This window comes from Lemur catta, chromosome 13, assembly GCF_020740605.2.
Source record: "Lemur catta isolate mLemCat1 chromosome 13, mLemCat1.pri, whole genome shotgun sequence".
In the NCBI taxonomy this organism is placed as follows: domain Eukaryota; kingdom Metazoa; phylum Chordata; class Mammalia; order Primates; family Lemuridae; genus Lemur; species Lemur catta.
In genome coordinates this window covers 66,596,828-66,613,838 of record NC_059140.1, presented here as the reverse complement: position 1 = coordinate 66,613,838, position 17,011 = coordinate 66,596,828, and the positions used below count along the sequence as shown (strand labels likewise).

Below are 17,011 nucleotides of genomic sequence, written 5' to 3'. Positions count from 1 at the left end.
TGACAAACATCAATTCCATGGAAACATTCCCAGACCAAAGCACCATACCTCTTTTAGCTCTTATTATTCAAGCCTGTGGAGACCACTGCCCACCAGAACTTATTTCCATCTCCTTGGGTAATTTGAACAACTGGTTCACATTCTCTTCTCTACCACACCCAATATGAGCAAGACCTTCTAATTCCACTTATTTTCTTCTATTAAACATAGCCATTCACCAACATGACTACACCAGATCATATTATAAGACAATGTCACATACAAGATCTTCAATTTAGTATTCATTACCTACCATTTTTTTCATTTATCCTCAACAACGCAAGCGATTTTTCACACAAACCAGGCCCCCAGAATCATCTAACTTCTGTGTGCCCACTCCTGGTGACACTTCACAGCCAAACCTCAGGGCCTGTTTGGGTCAGGATTCATTCACCACCACACTTACAGTTCTGAATCAGTGTTCTCCTATCCTTTCCAAAATAATCTCCTTTTTTTTAAAAAAAAAATCTTAATTCATGAAGCTACACCAGAGCTTCTCAAACAGTGAAATACAGATGGATGACAGATACACCAAAATAGTGCTCCCCTCAACCCTTAGGATAGCTAGGAAGGTTCTAGGACAGCTGGAGTCTCTGGGCCAGTGGATTCTGACTACAAGCAACCTTATCCATCTACCTCAAAGGCCCCACTGAAATATTTTCTGTGAATGCCATAATCTGAAAATGATTGAGACACACTGAACTATACTATGTATTCCTTATCTTTACATTATTTTTAGACCTTCAAGAAATGAAGCTCTAGAATTCATAATGGAGTAGAACTCAAAGTAGACTTTGTCACCTCTCTTATCTCCCCCCTCCCACCTCCTTCTGGATAGCTTCAATATTCACCACAAGGCATCAACTAACACTCTAGCCTTGAAGTTCGTGGATCTTTACCAAGCCACTTTCACCTCCAGTCCATTGCAACTAATTACTACCAAGCACAAATCCTGGACTAGACCAGAATGAATGTCTCCAGAATATCAAATGTGTAAATCCCACTCTCTGCTCAACCTCCTCCCCTTTTACCTTTAATGTTTTTCACTTCTAACTCCATTAAAACCCAGTCTTTTCCTCTCTAATCTCCCAGTCTATCAACTCTCAACCAATCTTTCTTCACTACAGAACCTGGAACCTAGGACAGAGCAATTCAATGACATTGTCATCACTTGCCTGCTTAATTCTGTCACACCCATTCCTCTGAACATCCCAGTTCAAACAATGCATCTTTGGATGATTCAGCCACAGTTTATACAAGGAAAAGCAAAAAAGTAAAAAACAAAATAAAACCTGAAACACTAACATAACCTGAAGAGTAGTATAATAATGATTCATCAGCAATCCTCTCCTTAGCAGTCTGTCTCATACCTTTAACTCTCTTCATAACCCTCCTATCCCACTCAAGCTCTCTAACTTTCAGCATATGGCCTTCCTTTCTCCAGTAACACCTCAATAAAGAAGGAGCCTCCTCTCAAAAGCTAACCCAGCCACCTAATTACTGTACTTTATCTCTACCTAATTACTGTATTGTATTTCCTCAGGTCTTCAACTCACTACTTTAGCTATACTCTCTTCTTTATCTTCAAATCTCTTCTCTTTCTTCATCTTAGAAATAGCTCAACTTCTTATTTGGTCTTCCAAATAAACAAGCAAGCAAACATACACTACAAAGCTCTCTCCAACCCTACCTCCCTTTGAGTGACAGCACTATGTCCTTCCATGCTTTCATTAAAAAAAAAAAAAAAAAGTCCTGAAAGGGAAAGAGAAATCTGTCCTGGATGTTTCTACTCCCAACTCCCTTAATTCCCAATCACAACTGAATCCATTACAACCAGGCCTCTGCCCCCATCTCCTGTACTATTCTTATCAAGGTTCCCAATCATCTCTTACAGTCCTTATTCTGCTAGATCGCTCCTTCAGCATTTGACATTGTTACTCATCGCCTTACTTCTCAAAATTCTTCACCCTCACCTTCAATGTCACTACTCTCTCCTGATCTGCTCCTATCTCTCTCTGTCAGTTTGTTCTCTTTCTTTCATTTGGGTCATCCTCCTCTATTCAGCCCTTCAACACTGAGGAGCCAGGCTCTATTCTTGGTTTCCTCATCTCACATGGACCATCTCACCAACAATTAAGACTTCTTTTCTCTATATACTGAGGACTCTCAAATGTACCTCCAACCATTAAAGGAAGTATAATATCTCTACAACCAACTTTCTACTAGATATAGTCAACACAACCCAAACTTAGCACACTCATTTAGAAATACTTATTCCTCTATTTTGCTTTTGACAGCATGAAGAGCATCATCACCCAATGATTCTCCCCAGCCAAAAATCCTAATGTTAACCTAACTAACCCCTCTCCATGGCCTCTGCCCAAAAAGGAGGAAAAAAATGCATTTAATGACTCTATCTCAGAAATGTCTCTAAATTACGTTTCTTTGCTCTGTACTTACTAATACTGCCTTTGTCAGGGACCTCTTCATCTTTCTGGACAAGCTAGCCTAACAACCAAATTGATTTCTCCTGTCAGTGTCTCCCTACTCTCCATTTTACTCTCCACTAACAGAGCTATACTCTTTTAAAAATATATAAATAAATAAGTAAACAAAAGGCAGGGTATAGATATCTGTGTTTGTGTATATGCTGGGGTAGGGAGGCTAAATTCCAAACTCCTTAACTATAAATACGGGGATCTTCACACTGTGGTCTCAATTTGCCAACATTATCTCTTATCGTTCATCCCAATAGTATTATATTTTTACACATACTCATCTCACCATTCCATGAACATAATGGCCCTCTGGATTCCATTCCTTTGCACATTTTCTTCACCTTGCCTAACTCATTTAATTTTCAAGACAGCTCAAGGTATCATCCGTTCGGTGAAGGCCACCCTGATTCTCCCAGTTATCAGCTCTGTCTTCTGTTCTTCCACAGGACTGCATTCTGCTTATCACTTTAGTCATGCTATAAATACCTCAACGGAGTATTCCCAAGTCCAAACACAGGGTCCGACACAAAGAGACATTATAAGTATACAGCTATTTCAATGCTATCCACATCGTCACCCTGTTCTGTTTCCAACTCCAGTGCCCATCTGTCAGTCCCCAACACTGGAACTCTTCATTTACTCTTCTCCATTCTTGTACCTGGGCCCTAAAAGCCATGCTTACTAATTCACCTTAGTAAGTACTCAACAGTTAGATACTTAGATTTAGTCTTTAACACTCTGCTTTTAGAGTGTATGCCAAAAGAAGCTATAGAAATATAGTTCCAATAAAATTTTTTCACTTTTTAAAATAACTATTAAACAATGGAAATAAGGTATATTTATTACCTCATTTTAGTTGAATTCTTTGTAAAAGTAATAAATATGGCAAATAAGTCTATAGGTTCAAAGGGAAAGGCAGAGAAATAAATTTATTTTTTAAATAATTCTAAAGTCTAACACCACAAATAAAAATATACATTGCCAGCATCATCAATAATAAATGTTTTTTAATCTATGTACTGGACATTTATACTAGCCACTAGGAGAGGCAACAATGAGTAAGATATGGTCCCACCAATGAAGAATTCTCAGTCTAAATCAGCAGTCCCCAACCTTTTTAGGTATCAGGGACCAGTTTCATGGAAAGAGGGGCATGGAGCTCAGGCAGTGACGTGAGTAATGGGAAGCGGCTGTAAATACAGATGAAGCTTCCCTCGCTCCCGTGCAGCCTGCTGCTCGCCTCCTGTTTTGTGCCCCTCCTAAGATTCATGGAAGATAATTTTTCCATGGAAGGTGGGGGCACAGCAGAGTTCTGTGGCCCAGTCCCTAACAGGCCATGGACCAGTACTGAGGATTGGGGAATGCAGGTCTAAATTCAATAAGACTAGCTCCATAGAGGCATTTTTCTTACTTTTTTGTAAGCCTTACAAAATCCATACCTGGCCACACAATAGATACACTCCTTAGCAATTATCTCATGACTAATAACATATATGTCTTTTGATCACGATGCTTCACATCTCTTGCATTTTGACAATCATTTATAAAGACAAAGTTCTAAATTATGGCATATCTATGTGACAGATTATGCAAACATTAAAATAAGTATTTTAGAATACCTCACTGAATTCCAAAACGTGTTCAAGATATATTAGCAAAAAAAAGACTCAAAATATATATATTAAGATACATATATAAATTCTGAATTCTAATTCAAATTATAAAACATAAGCCCTGCCCTTACCTTTTTATCTGAAGTGATAAGCTTAAATGCTTCTGTCACTTGATGGACTGTGGCACCACCACCAACATCAAGAAAATTGGCTGGAGTCCCTCCATGAAGTTTGATTATATCCATTGTGGCCATAGCCAAACCAGCACCATTTACTATCAAGAGGGGAAAATTATTTGTATAAGCAACAAACATAGAAAAAAGAAATTAAACTTAACAAATACAACTCTAACATAAAAACACATGATACCTAGACAGCCTATATTTCCATCAAGGCCAATGTAGTTGAGATCTGCCTGAGCTGCATGTTTGTCCCTTTCATCTTCCTGGGTCCAGTCCTGTAGAGCAAAGATTTTCTTCTGGCGATAGGCTGAGTTAGAATCGAAATTGATCTTTGCATCCATACATAGTACTTTGAAAGGAAAAGAAAAAAGTAATCTTAATTTCAAGACAGACACAATAAACTGTTAATCAAACATTCTTTAAGGGAAAAACACATTTTAATTTTGTTATTTATTGAAAGCATTTCGATTTATGCTCACAGTGAATTCAAAGTGTTCCTTAAAAAAGAATATTTGGGAATTAAAACTGCCCCATCAAAGTTATTGGTTCTACATACATCCTATGCACTAGATGAAGAAGAAAAAAACCCTCAAAAACATTTTAAATCACTTAAAAATTATCAAGAATTAACTATCCATAGTCCTAGCTAATCCCTTCACTTGAGCCCCAGATCCCATCCCCTCTCAACTACTCAAGGACATTGTTCAAGAAATTCTATCTTTTCTACATTATAAATCTCCCCTACCTTTCTAGTGGCTAAATCTCATTGACTTGCAAAACTGCTGTTATTTCCCCCACCTTAATAAAAAGAAAGAAAAAAATCTTTTAACTCCCACTTCCCCTTACTCTTCACCTCCTATACGGCAAAACTCCTTGAAAGACTTATCTGTTTAAAAGAGGGGTAAGCCCATGAGCCAGATTTGGTCTATGCCTGTTTTTATATGGCCTGTGAGCTAGGAATGGATTTTATACTTTAAAGGATTGTGAATAAGAAAGAAGAAAGACAAAAAGGAGGAAACGAACAAGAAGAAAAACAGCTGCACCCAAGACCATATGTGGACCATAAAGCCTAAAATACTTATTAACTGCCAAACCCTGTGCTTAAAGTCCCTGTACCATATTTGTCTACTGCCATTGTCTCTTACGCCCACGCCAATCAGGCTTTTACCTCCAACACTCTACCGAAATGGCTCTTATGAAGGTCACCTCTCTAGCTTCATCTTTCAGAGCTCTATCCCTTCCTCACTCCAATCTAATTACAATCTTCTCCTTGCAGTTCCTAGCAGACAGAAGGCTGAGAGAAGTGAGCACTTGCTGCCCAACACAGGAGACAAAGTTTAGAGTTCAACTAAGTTAATTACCAATAATAGCAAAAATCAGTATCTTTCAGAGGAAGGTAATAGAATTCAGTCTTCAAACCATATCTCCCCAAATGTACAGCATACAATTCAAAATCACTATGTCTGTAAAAAACAGGGAAATATGACCACTAGTAAAGTAAAAAGACAGTCAAATGAAATCAAACCCAAGATGACCCAGATTTAGAATTATGTGAGGACTGTGAGCAACTATTTTCAATATATTTAAAGATTGTAAAGGGAAAATATGATCATAACAAATGAACACACAGATAATCTCAGCAGAGAATAAAATTACAAAAAGAAACCAAATGGAAAATGTACAAATAAAAAGTATAATATATGAAAAATTCACTGCATGGGCTTAACAGCAGATCGGTGATGGGTCAGTGAACCTACAGATAAACTGAAATTATCCAATCTGAAGAGGAAAAAAAAAAGAAAAAACTGCATCTCAGTGACCTGTTAAGCAATATCAAGAAGCATGAGTGGATTAATAAAATGTGGTACAATGTATACCATGGAGTTCTACTCAGCCACAAAAAACAATGGTGATACAGCACCTCTTGTATTATCCTGGATAGAACTGGAACCCATTCTACTATGTAGAGTATTCCAAGAATGGAAAAACAAGTACCACATGTACTCACCATCAAATTGGTATTAACTGATCAACACTTAAGTGCACACATAGTAATAACATTCATCGGGTGTCGGGCAGGTGGAAGGGGGGAGGAGGGGATGGGTATATACACACCTAATGGGTGCAGTGCACACCGCCTGGGGGATGGACACGCTTGAAGCTCTGACTCAGGTGGGGCAAGAGGCAACATCGGTAAACTAAACATTTGTGCCCCCATAATATGTTGAAATAAACAAACAAACAAACAAAAATGAAGAAGTCTAATATATGTGAAACTGGAAGGAGGAGAATGGGGCAGAAAAAAAGTGATGAAAGAAAAATGTATCAAGCCAGAATTCTATATACAGTGAAAACAGGAGGGCAAATGGAAGATATTTCCAGACAACTGGAAATAAAATTCATCACTGGCAGAACTACATTAAAAGAAATGTTACAGGAAATTCTTCAGGTTCAAAGACTGTAACATGTGGAAACTTGAATCTACAGCAGTAATTCTCAACCAGGGGCAGTTTTGTCCGACAGATGCCTTTTGGCAATGTCTGGAGGCATTTCTGGTTGTCATAACTGAAGGCTGCTAACAGCATCAAGTGCTACTGGGTAAACATCTTGTTAAACATCCTACCAGGCACAGGACAGCCCCCCATAACAAAAAAAAGTTATGTACCCCAAAATCTCAATAGTGCCAAGATTGGGAAATCTTGATCTATGAATAGGAAAGAACACAAGAAATATATGAGCAAATAAATAAATATATTGAAGCTAAAAAACGCCAGGTTTCTAAATGTTGGATAAGAGAATTACAAATACAGAAAATGGTAGAACTAGAATGAACCTTGAAGAGTTGGAGTGGAATTAAAGGTATCAGTATAAATTTGGAGATTTTTTGACATAGATACGGGTACAAATGTATGTGTATTTTTATATATGTCTATCACACACAGACACATACACACACTTATTTCTTGGCTCTTTGCTGAAACGGCCTAAAAGCAATGACACGTTAATACCAATAAGCATAAATAATATGCATATCTTGGGGCCTAGATATTATTTTCCACAAAAAGGAACCAGGGATCTTTGGAGAAAAGGCTGACTCCAGAACAATGAGAAAGGAAGCAAAAGAATATCCTGGGATATCCTGTTGCACAAAAAGTAAAGAATTGCTCGAAGAATAATAGAAGCATATCAAAAGGACAAATTGAGAACTTAAAGTCACACAAAACTTATATACAAATGTTCACAGCAGCTTATTGGTAATAGCAAAATACTGCCAATAACTCAAAAATCCTTCAAAGGGTGAATGGGCGAACAAATTCAGGTAAATTTATATAGTGGAATACTACTCATCAATAAAAAGCAATAAACTATTGGTACATGCAACAATCTGGATAGACCTCAAAGGCATTATGTATAGTAACAAAATCAGTCTCAAAAGGTTACATATTGTATGAGTGCATTCATATAACATTCTCAAAATGACAAAACTATAGAGGAAGAACAGACTGGTGGCTTCCACCACACAGGGATGGGGTAAGAAAAAATAAGGTGGAGGATATGAATGCAAAGAGGTACACAGAGAGCTCTTTTGTGGTGATGGACGAGTTCTGTATCTTTATTTTGGTAGTGGCTACTCAAATCTATGTATCAGATAAAATTAAATAGAATTATACATAAACACACAAATGACTGCAGGTTAAAAAGGTTAAAAAATGGTGAAAACTAAGGTATCTAGTCTGGCTAACAATAATGTACCAATATCAATTAACTGTTTGGATATATATGGCTATATAAGATGTCACCATTGAGTGAATGAGACACAAGTCTCCTTGTACTATTTTTGCAACTTCCTGTGAGTCTATATTTATTTCAAAATTAAAAGTTAAAAAAAAAAAAGAGGCCATAGGAGCCAGCTTGAGAGTGTCCTCTACTGGCCAAATCTGGGACAGTCTAAGTAACAAAATAATGATTAAAATGGATTATAACTCATTGAATGAAATAAGAATTGAAAAGCCCATTTTGATATAAATGAATCAACAAAGAGGGAAGAAAGAAAAGCTCTTATTTACAAAACAATGCAAATTAGTAAATATAAAGGAAATGATGGAGTTAGAAAATCATGAGTAGAAACTAAAACTAATGGGGAAAAGTTTGACGAAGAACATGGTCTCAAAATATTTTCCCACAGATTTCCTAGTAGTTCAAAGAGAAAAATAATGATTCTATAATAGAGAAAGCCGGTGGACACCACCTTAATCAAGCGATCCAAGTTAACATAATACCGGAACAAACCAACATAATATACCTCCCGATATGATACACCATGAAAGAGAAAAACACCATAAGGGAACATCAGACAGAGAGAGCCAAACTGAAGGGCACTGCACAAATTAAATGGCCCCTTCTCTTACAAAGAAAAGTCAAGGTCAAGAAACAACATACACTTGAGGATCTATTCCAGGTCAAATGGGAGTGACAATTAAATTCACTATGTGATCCTGAGCTAGGATCCTGGACTGGGGAAAAGGTATAAAGGACATTACTGGGACACCTGCCTATATTTGAATATTTATTGTGGATTAGATAATATTTTACCAATATTAAGTTTCCTCATGTTGATAAATGTACTAAGGTTATATACCCGAGTTATATACTTATATACTTATTGATAAATATATATACTCAGGAATGTTCTTGTTTTTAGATGCTGAAATATTTAGGAGTAAAGAAGAACAATGTCTCCAACTTACTCTCAAATGGTTCCAAAAATATATATTTTTATACACACGTGTGTACATACAGAGAGAAAGCTAGAGAGAGCGAGCCCAGAGAGAATGATGAAACAAACTGGGTGAAATATAAACAAATGGCAATGCTCATTGAAGTATATATTGGAGTTCCTCATATTATTTTATTTCCATATCAAAATTAAAAAGTATAGCTGGGCTTGGTGGCTCATGTCTGTAATCCCAGCACTTTGGAAGGCCGAGGCAGGAGAATCGCTTTAGGCCAGGGGTTCAAGACCAGCCTGAACAACAGAGCAAGACCCTGTCTCCACCAAAAAAAAAAAAACATTAGCCAGGGATAGTGATACACGCCTACAGACCCAGCTACTCAGGAGGCTGAGGCAGGAGGATTACTTGAAACCAGGAATTTGAGGTAACAGTGAGCTATGATCGAACCACTGCACTCCACTTTTTCTTTATTAAAAAAAAATTAAAAGGAAAAAAAGCCTACACAGTACCATATGCACAATAAGCAATGAGCAAAACATCACCTATCATATTACATTAATGCTGTTGAATAGGGGGGAAAAAAAGGTAATTCTTATCCTTTTATTTTCCATATGTATTGCATAATGATCCATTCTTGGATGGTTCTTGAATAGTTTTTAATCTTTAGAAAGTTACATTTAAGTTCCATATTAACTAAGAAACTGACCATTTTTGATGAGACTTTCTCACAGTGAGCACTACATACCTCAGTTTGTTCAGTTCTAAATATTTTCTCATTTCCATTATGATTTCTTCATTAATTCATGATTTTAAAGTGCTTTCTTTAAATTTTTAAAAATGTAATATTTTACATTAATTTCCAATTTTACTGCTTTGTGTTTAAAGGCCATTACCTATGTTATTAATTCTTGATATCTGTTGAGACTTTTAAATTTGTGGCTCAGTATTTAATCAGTACTTGGGGAAAAACATGTTTTTCTAAATGTTGAGTGCAGGGATGTATATACATCCATTAAATTAAAAAAAAAAAAGTATAAGGAACACTAGTAAAGGTATTAGTCCTTACTTCTGGAGTACAAACTCCAGAAGATCAAGGCCAGTTTACTGAGGAACCAGCTGAGGGTTGCGGGGAGTTACGCTCCCAGCAAAGAATTGGGTCCCTCAGGCAGGGCCGTTGCAAAGGATAAGGAAATAATAGAAAACAGAAAATAATAGAAATAAAAGAATATATAAATAAATAATAGAAATAAAAGAATAAAATATAGAAATAAAAGAATATACAGACACAAAGGTACAGTTTATAAAGAATAGATTTATAAAAAAAGGGAAGGACCCAGGAGTCCCCACAATATCCCCATAAATTGTGGAGCCCCAATGAAGTTTCACATCAGTATTTATGGGTACAGTGATCGGTTGCCAGGGGTAATAGATTTACATAATAACAGGTAGTTCATTTTAAGTTCAAAGTCTCCCAAAAGACTTCTATAGATCCCTTAATTAACTCTACCTAGTGAACAAATGGTTACGAAATCTTTCTAGGACAAACTTCTAAGTTCTAAGATAAAACTATCACTTTAGCAGAAAAGTTAAACAGAGACATAGTGGTTCCATATTTCTTTATCTAGTTATTGTGAATTGAGACAGGTCTTCAGGAGTCCAGCAGAAGCTGTCCCTTGGGCTAATTGCTTTTAGCCATAGGTGTCTGTCTCTTGGGAGGTCACTTCTTTGATCAGCTCCCATCCTGTGGCTCCATGCAAACCTGCTGTCATTCAAAGCAAACGAAAACCACAGGCTTGAGACTGCAGCATCACCTAGGAAAGCAGCTGCTACTGACCTTTGAGACACCCTCCTGAGGTGAGGCAGCTTTTGATATGCAAACTAACAAGTTCACATATTCCATCAGGGCAAAGCCCTGCAAAACTCCTGAAATCATTTCTGTCTCTAATATTATAGTGGGCATTTCCATAAATCAATATTTCTGGGGCCGGGCGCAGTGGCTCACGCCTGTAATCCTAGCACTCTGGGAGGCCAAGGCGGGTGGATCGCTCGAGGTCAGGAGTTCGAGACCAGCCTGAGCAAGAGCGAAACCCCATCTCTACTAAAAATAGAAAGAAATTATCTGGCCAACTAAAATATATATATAGAAAAAATTAGCTAGGCATGGTGGCGCATGCCTGTAGTCCCAGCTACTCGGGAGGCTGAGGCAGTAGGATCGCTTAAGCCCAGGAGTTTGAGGTTGCTGTGAGCTAGGCTGACGCCACGGCACTCACTCTAGCCAGGGCAACAAAGCGACACTCTGTCGCAAAAAAAAAAAAAATTTCTAAGGAGCAACATCTCTGGAACCAACATTGGGTGATTCTCCTGTAGAAAAATACTTAAGGTGAAATCTCTAGAAAGCAGATTTCTTAGGCAGAAGCTCTATAACAGGTAGTAGAAACAGCTGTTCCATTAGACAACATGACTGGGCATAACCTAGAGTCAGAAATAGAAAAAAATGAATTTTCAGAACTTGGGACATTTTCTTACAGCTGATATTAATAATATACTATTTTGACCAATTTTGGAAACTTCTGGGAACAAAAATCTAAACTACCTATGGGTACTCCCAGGAGACTATCCAAAGGAATAACAGTTAGGATTGGGATAGTGGCTACAAAGAAGTTAACTTTTGCTAACTATAAGATTAATGCAATTCCAATAAAACTCTAACATGATTTGTTTTGAAACATGACAAAAGGACTTTAAAGGTTATCTAGCAATAGGGGTTAGTAATTTGACATCCAAGTACCAATAGCAGGGCTGAAGGTTTCAGGGAGTTTGTGCATGCACACACGCTCACATGAGAACACCAGTACATTTTCCTTGGGTTAGAGTTACTTGCTTTCATGCAGTTTTCACTGAATTTCTCAAAAGGTTCCTAACCCACAAAGGGTTAAGTAACAGAACTCTAAAAGAATAAGAACTGCCCCTCTTAAAAGGGAGGGGATAGATAGTTTGGAGGTTTTTTTATCTGTTCCAGCTTTACTAAGGCATAAATGACAAATAAAAATTATATATATTTAAGGTACACATGTGATATTTTAACATACATATATATATATATTCGTATACCATGAAATGATTACCACAATCAAGCTAATTAATACATCCATCACCTCACATAGCTACCTTTTTGTATGTGTATGATAAGAATACTTAAGATGTACCCTCTTTGCAAATTTCAAGTATATATTATTATTAACTATAGTTACTATTCTGTACATTAGGTCTCCAAACTTTTCATCTTATAATTGAAAGTTTACACTTTTTCTTTTTTGTAGAGATGGGGTCTCACTATGTTGCCCATGCTGGTCTCGAACTCCAGGCTCAAGCAATCCTCTTACCTTGGCCTCCCAAAGTACTGGGATTACAGGTGTGAACCATCACACCTGGCCTGGAAGTTTGTACTCTTTAACACATTTCCCAATTTCACCCACACCTGACCCCTAGTAACCACCCTTCTACCCTCTGTTTCTATGAGTTCAATATTTTTAGATTCCACATATAAGTGAAATCACACAGTATTTGTCTTTCAGTGTCTGACTTATTTCACTTAATATAATGTCCTCCAGGTTCATCCATGTAGTTGCAAATGACAGGATTTCCTTCTAAGGAAAATATTTAATATAAAAAAAGAACAATAAGACCTATGGAATCAGATACTTGAATATGATGGGAGAGAGTACAAAAAGTAAGTAGGGAACAGACATTTTATTTAATGATATTAGAAATACTTGCTATTTGGGGGAAAAAAGTAAAATCTAAAGTATAACCTTAATTGATCAACTTAAAAGTAAAAAATAAAACAATAAAAAACTAGAACACATTCCAGATGAATATTTACTGATCTTAGGATGGGGAAAAAAAATCTCTCAGCATAAAATGATGGAAACCAAAATAAGATTGGACTACATGCAAAAACAAAAAGCTTCAATATGTTCCAAAAAAAACCAAGTAAAATTAACCTCTAATAATAAAGGACAAACTCAGAAAAATATTCATGGCAAATGTCGGACAAGAGATTAACATCCTTAAGATATAAACAGCCCATATACACGGAGGGACCACAAGGATATATTATTAGATGAATAAAGCAAGATGCAAAATGTATATAGTATACAATCTTTTCTCTAAGGGAGTAGTTAAGAACATATTTTCTTATTTGTCTTTACTTATAAAATAAACACTAGAAAAAAACAGGAAACCAAAAATGGAAAAGAGAAGAAGTGAGAGCAGATGAAGACGGGGAGAAAGCAAAATTTTAGAGTAAAGGAACAGGAATAAGATTGGCAGAAATACACTGTTATTTGTTCTGATTTTCTTAACCATGTAAGTAATCAAACAATCTTTATTATTCTTTGAAAAAAAACTACTTTAAAACATATATGAATGCATACTAGAAAAGAAAACCTGAATACAAAGAAAAAATTAGTTATTAAGAAAACAAAAGACATTCCCTTAGCAACAGAATATGGCTATTGAATTCCACAGTTGGACAGAATTCACCGGTCTTACTTTCAATGTTAATTGGTCTCTCTTAAGTTACACAATTAGGAAAATAAGATAAAAAATATGTGTTTTATAAAGATAATTCTTCACTGATGCTTCATTTTTAAAACATGCATCAGCCCTCACTCCTCAAAAAAATTTAATTATTTTCAGTTTCATAAACTACCTCTATTATCAGAGAATTTACTCATTCTTTACACTATCATATAAATGACCAACCAAAAATTGATTTCTGTGATAAAGAATGTAACTAATTAAAAGTGTAAAAGTGAAAAATAGTCTACAAATGCTTAAGAAGATTAGAATTGTCCAAAGAGACTTGAAACAAAATCAAATAAATTTCAGCAATACAAGCAGTTAATATAAAATATCAAGAAAAATTTAGACTAGGAAAAACCAACTTAATTTTAAAAAAAAAAACCCTATACGTAGAGGGCATGATGATTCAAATCTGATTTACCTTTTAAGCATATGCCAAAGGAGAGCTGTCAAAGTGACAAGCTAACCTTCTTACTGCTTTAGTAGCTAAAAATATTAAAATGACTAGTATTTGAGCATACCCTTTGCACAATAAAGATCCATCTATCTCTAAAGTCTGAAACTCATGGAGACTCAGATGCTAATCCCCCAAAACTACAGCTCACTCACCACCACACCGGGTACTCTCACCCAGCACTGCCCAACAGAATCTTTTGCAATGATAGAAATGTTCTATATGTGTACTATCCAAATATGGTAACCACATGTGGCTACAGAGCATTTGAAATGTGAATAGTGTAACTAAGGAACTAAATTTTTAAATCTTATACAATTTTAATTTAAATAGCCACATGTGGCTATTTGCCACTATACTGGACAGTGCAGCTCTACCCTCTCTGTGTGCATATAAATATGTTTATAAGGTGTTTGTTTAAATGGGTCTCTTTAATATTTGTTCACATGCATTCTATTTATTATAAAATAAACTTCTATGTATGAATGAGTTCACTTCCTTACGAGTTTAACGTTCTTAGGGAAGCATATGATAGATGGATAAATGCATAATCAATGTTTGATAAAAGAGGCCGGGCACAGTGGCTCATGCCTGTAATCCTAGCACTCTGGGAGGCCGAGGCGGGTGGATCGCTCGAGGTCAGGAGTTCGAGACCAGCCTGAGCAAGAGTGAGACCCTGTCTCTACTAAAAATAGAAAGAAATTATCTGGCCAACTAAAAATATATATATAGAAAAAAAATTAGCCGGGCATGGTGGCGCATGCCTGTTAGTCCCAGCTACTAGGGAGGCTGAGGCAGTAGGATCGCTTAAGCCCAGGAGTTTGAGGTTGCTGTGAGCTAGGCTGATGCCATGGCACTCACTCTAGCCTGGGCAACAGAGAGAGACTCTGTCTCAGAAAAAAAAAAAAAAAAAAAGATACTTTACCAGCTCCATCTGAATCTTCTACCATCGGATTTATTTCTACCATGGTTGCATCATATTTCAGAAAAAGGCTGTAAAGCTTGACCATGTTTTCTGCTGCAGAATCCACAATATTAGTTGGAAATCCCATCTTCTGTGCAAGCTGAAAGCAATATGTCTTTTTATTATAGGTAGTTTGTGCATGCCCAATCAACATTAATTATTGTAAATAAAAAACTCTATAGCTTATTACTTAAATAATAAGCATGAGTCATTTGTAGTCAAACATTAATCACTGAAATACTAGCTACTATTATTAAATGGTTAAACAAAACTTTTTATTAAAGATCCTCACAAAGCAGATTGTATACCTATTTTACATGAGAAAGAGATTCAGAGAGGTCAAGTGACTTGCCATTTGCCTAGATTCCAGTTCCAGTGTTTATTCCATAGCTTCCATACTGCCTCTAAGCCTTTTAGCCAACCTAAACTGAAAGTTTATATTTTATTAAAATTATATACAAAATGTGGATTGACAATCCCAATGGTCCAAACAATGGCCAAAATATTAAATCACCTATTTTACCTTTTAAGTAATTTATAAAGAATGTCTATGAAGCAATAAAGACACATACTGTAGAGTACAATCAAACAAGTAGTATACCATCCATTCAAAAATCTACTGAGCATATAATACATGACAGGCACTGTGCTAAACCCAAAAGATACAAGTATTTAAGCTTCTAATCTAGTAAAGAAGTCTCGACCATATTCCTAATTAGAGATACCTGTAGAGCTTTTTAAATAATACAATGTCAAGGTCCCAACCCAGTAGTTCTGGTTCACAAGTTCTAAGTTCTATAGTGGATCATGCATCTATCACAGAAAAAAAAAAATAATAATTTTTTAAAAGCATCTATCATGTTTAAAGTTCTATAAGCAATTCTGAATCACGAGTGCAGAGAATACATGTCTATGTTTATTCTAATGGTGCTGCCACTGCTCAGGAACACTATGGAGAATTCTTTCCTCTTTTTCAATTGCTATCTAAGGTTGAAACACATTCTTCTGATTTTCTATGATGAAAAATCTTAAAATTCTTCAAGGGCGAATATGATTTTTGCAAAGATTCAAATGACAATAAATAAAAGTGAATGTTCAAGCCAAGGGATGTAATTTTTGGTTAGGATTTATTTTATATAAAGTACACAAATAAAGGTCACAACTCACTACTTTTAGGTTTAGGTTTAAACATTTGAGAATTGCAACATAATTCTCGTCAATCCAGTATGACATTAATGCTAATGCTAGGAACTATTTCCATGCTATAGCTTAAATGCTATAACCTTAGATTATTCCTTCACTTATTGCTTTTTTTTTTTTTTTTTTTTTGAGACAGGGTCTCACTCTGTCACCCAGGCTAGGGTGCAATGGTGTCATCATAGCTCACTGCAGTCTTCATCTCCTGGGCTCCAGTGATCTTCCTGCCTCAGCCTCCCAAGTGGGCTGAGACTAGAGGCACACACCACCATGCACAGCTAATTTTTCTATTTTTTGCAGAGATGGAGTCTCACTGTTGCCCAGGCTGGTCTCGAACTCCTGGCCTCAAGAGATCCTCTCACTTCAACCTCCCAAAGTGCTAGGCGCCTAGCCCTTCATGTATTCTTGTAAATCAATATTATCTTCTTCATCTAAATTTCACTCTCTAATCATTGTTCTCACATAACTACTTAATGAATCAAATCTCAGTCCCTTTTAAACATTTATACTATTCATTTGTCTAAATTACTTGCTTCACTACTCACCAGGGAAATTCCTTTAAACCCTTGTGCCAGTCAAAATTCTTGCTCTTGTTGTACTTCGATCCCATAAACTTATTCTGACATAGTTTCCTCACTAAAAGATGTTTAATTTCATTCAAAGTTCAATATTCAAACTTTTCTTTTAAGATAAACCACTTGTTTTTATAGCCTAACCAAACAACTTAATTGAATAGCAGCATTA

At 36.2% G+C, this 17,011-nt stretch overlaps 1 protein-coding gene across 1 annotated transcript in view; it reads right to left on the bottom strand.

Moving 5' to 3' along the window:
• SUCLA2 (succinate-CoA ligase ADP-forming subunit beta) overlaps window positions 1-17,011 on the bottom strand; it is a 40,896-nt gene that overhangs the window by 6,472 nt on the left and 17,413 nt on the right. Inside the window, exons 6-8 of the mRNA XM_045567414.1 lie at window positions 15,032-15,170; window positions 4,520-4,681; window positions 4,282-4,424 (exon numbers count right to left, since the gene is read on the bottom strand). Of these exons, the coding sequence (XP_045423370.1) occupies window positions 4,282-4,424; window positions 4,520-4,681; window positions 15,032-15,170 (444 nt within the window). The remainder of the gene's footprint in view (window positions 1-4,281; window positions 4,425-4,519; window positions 4,682-15,031; window positions 15,171-17,011) is intronic.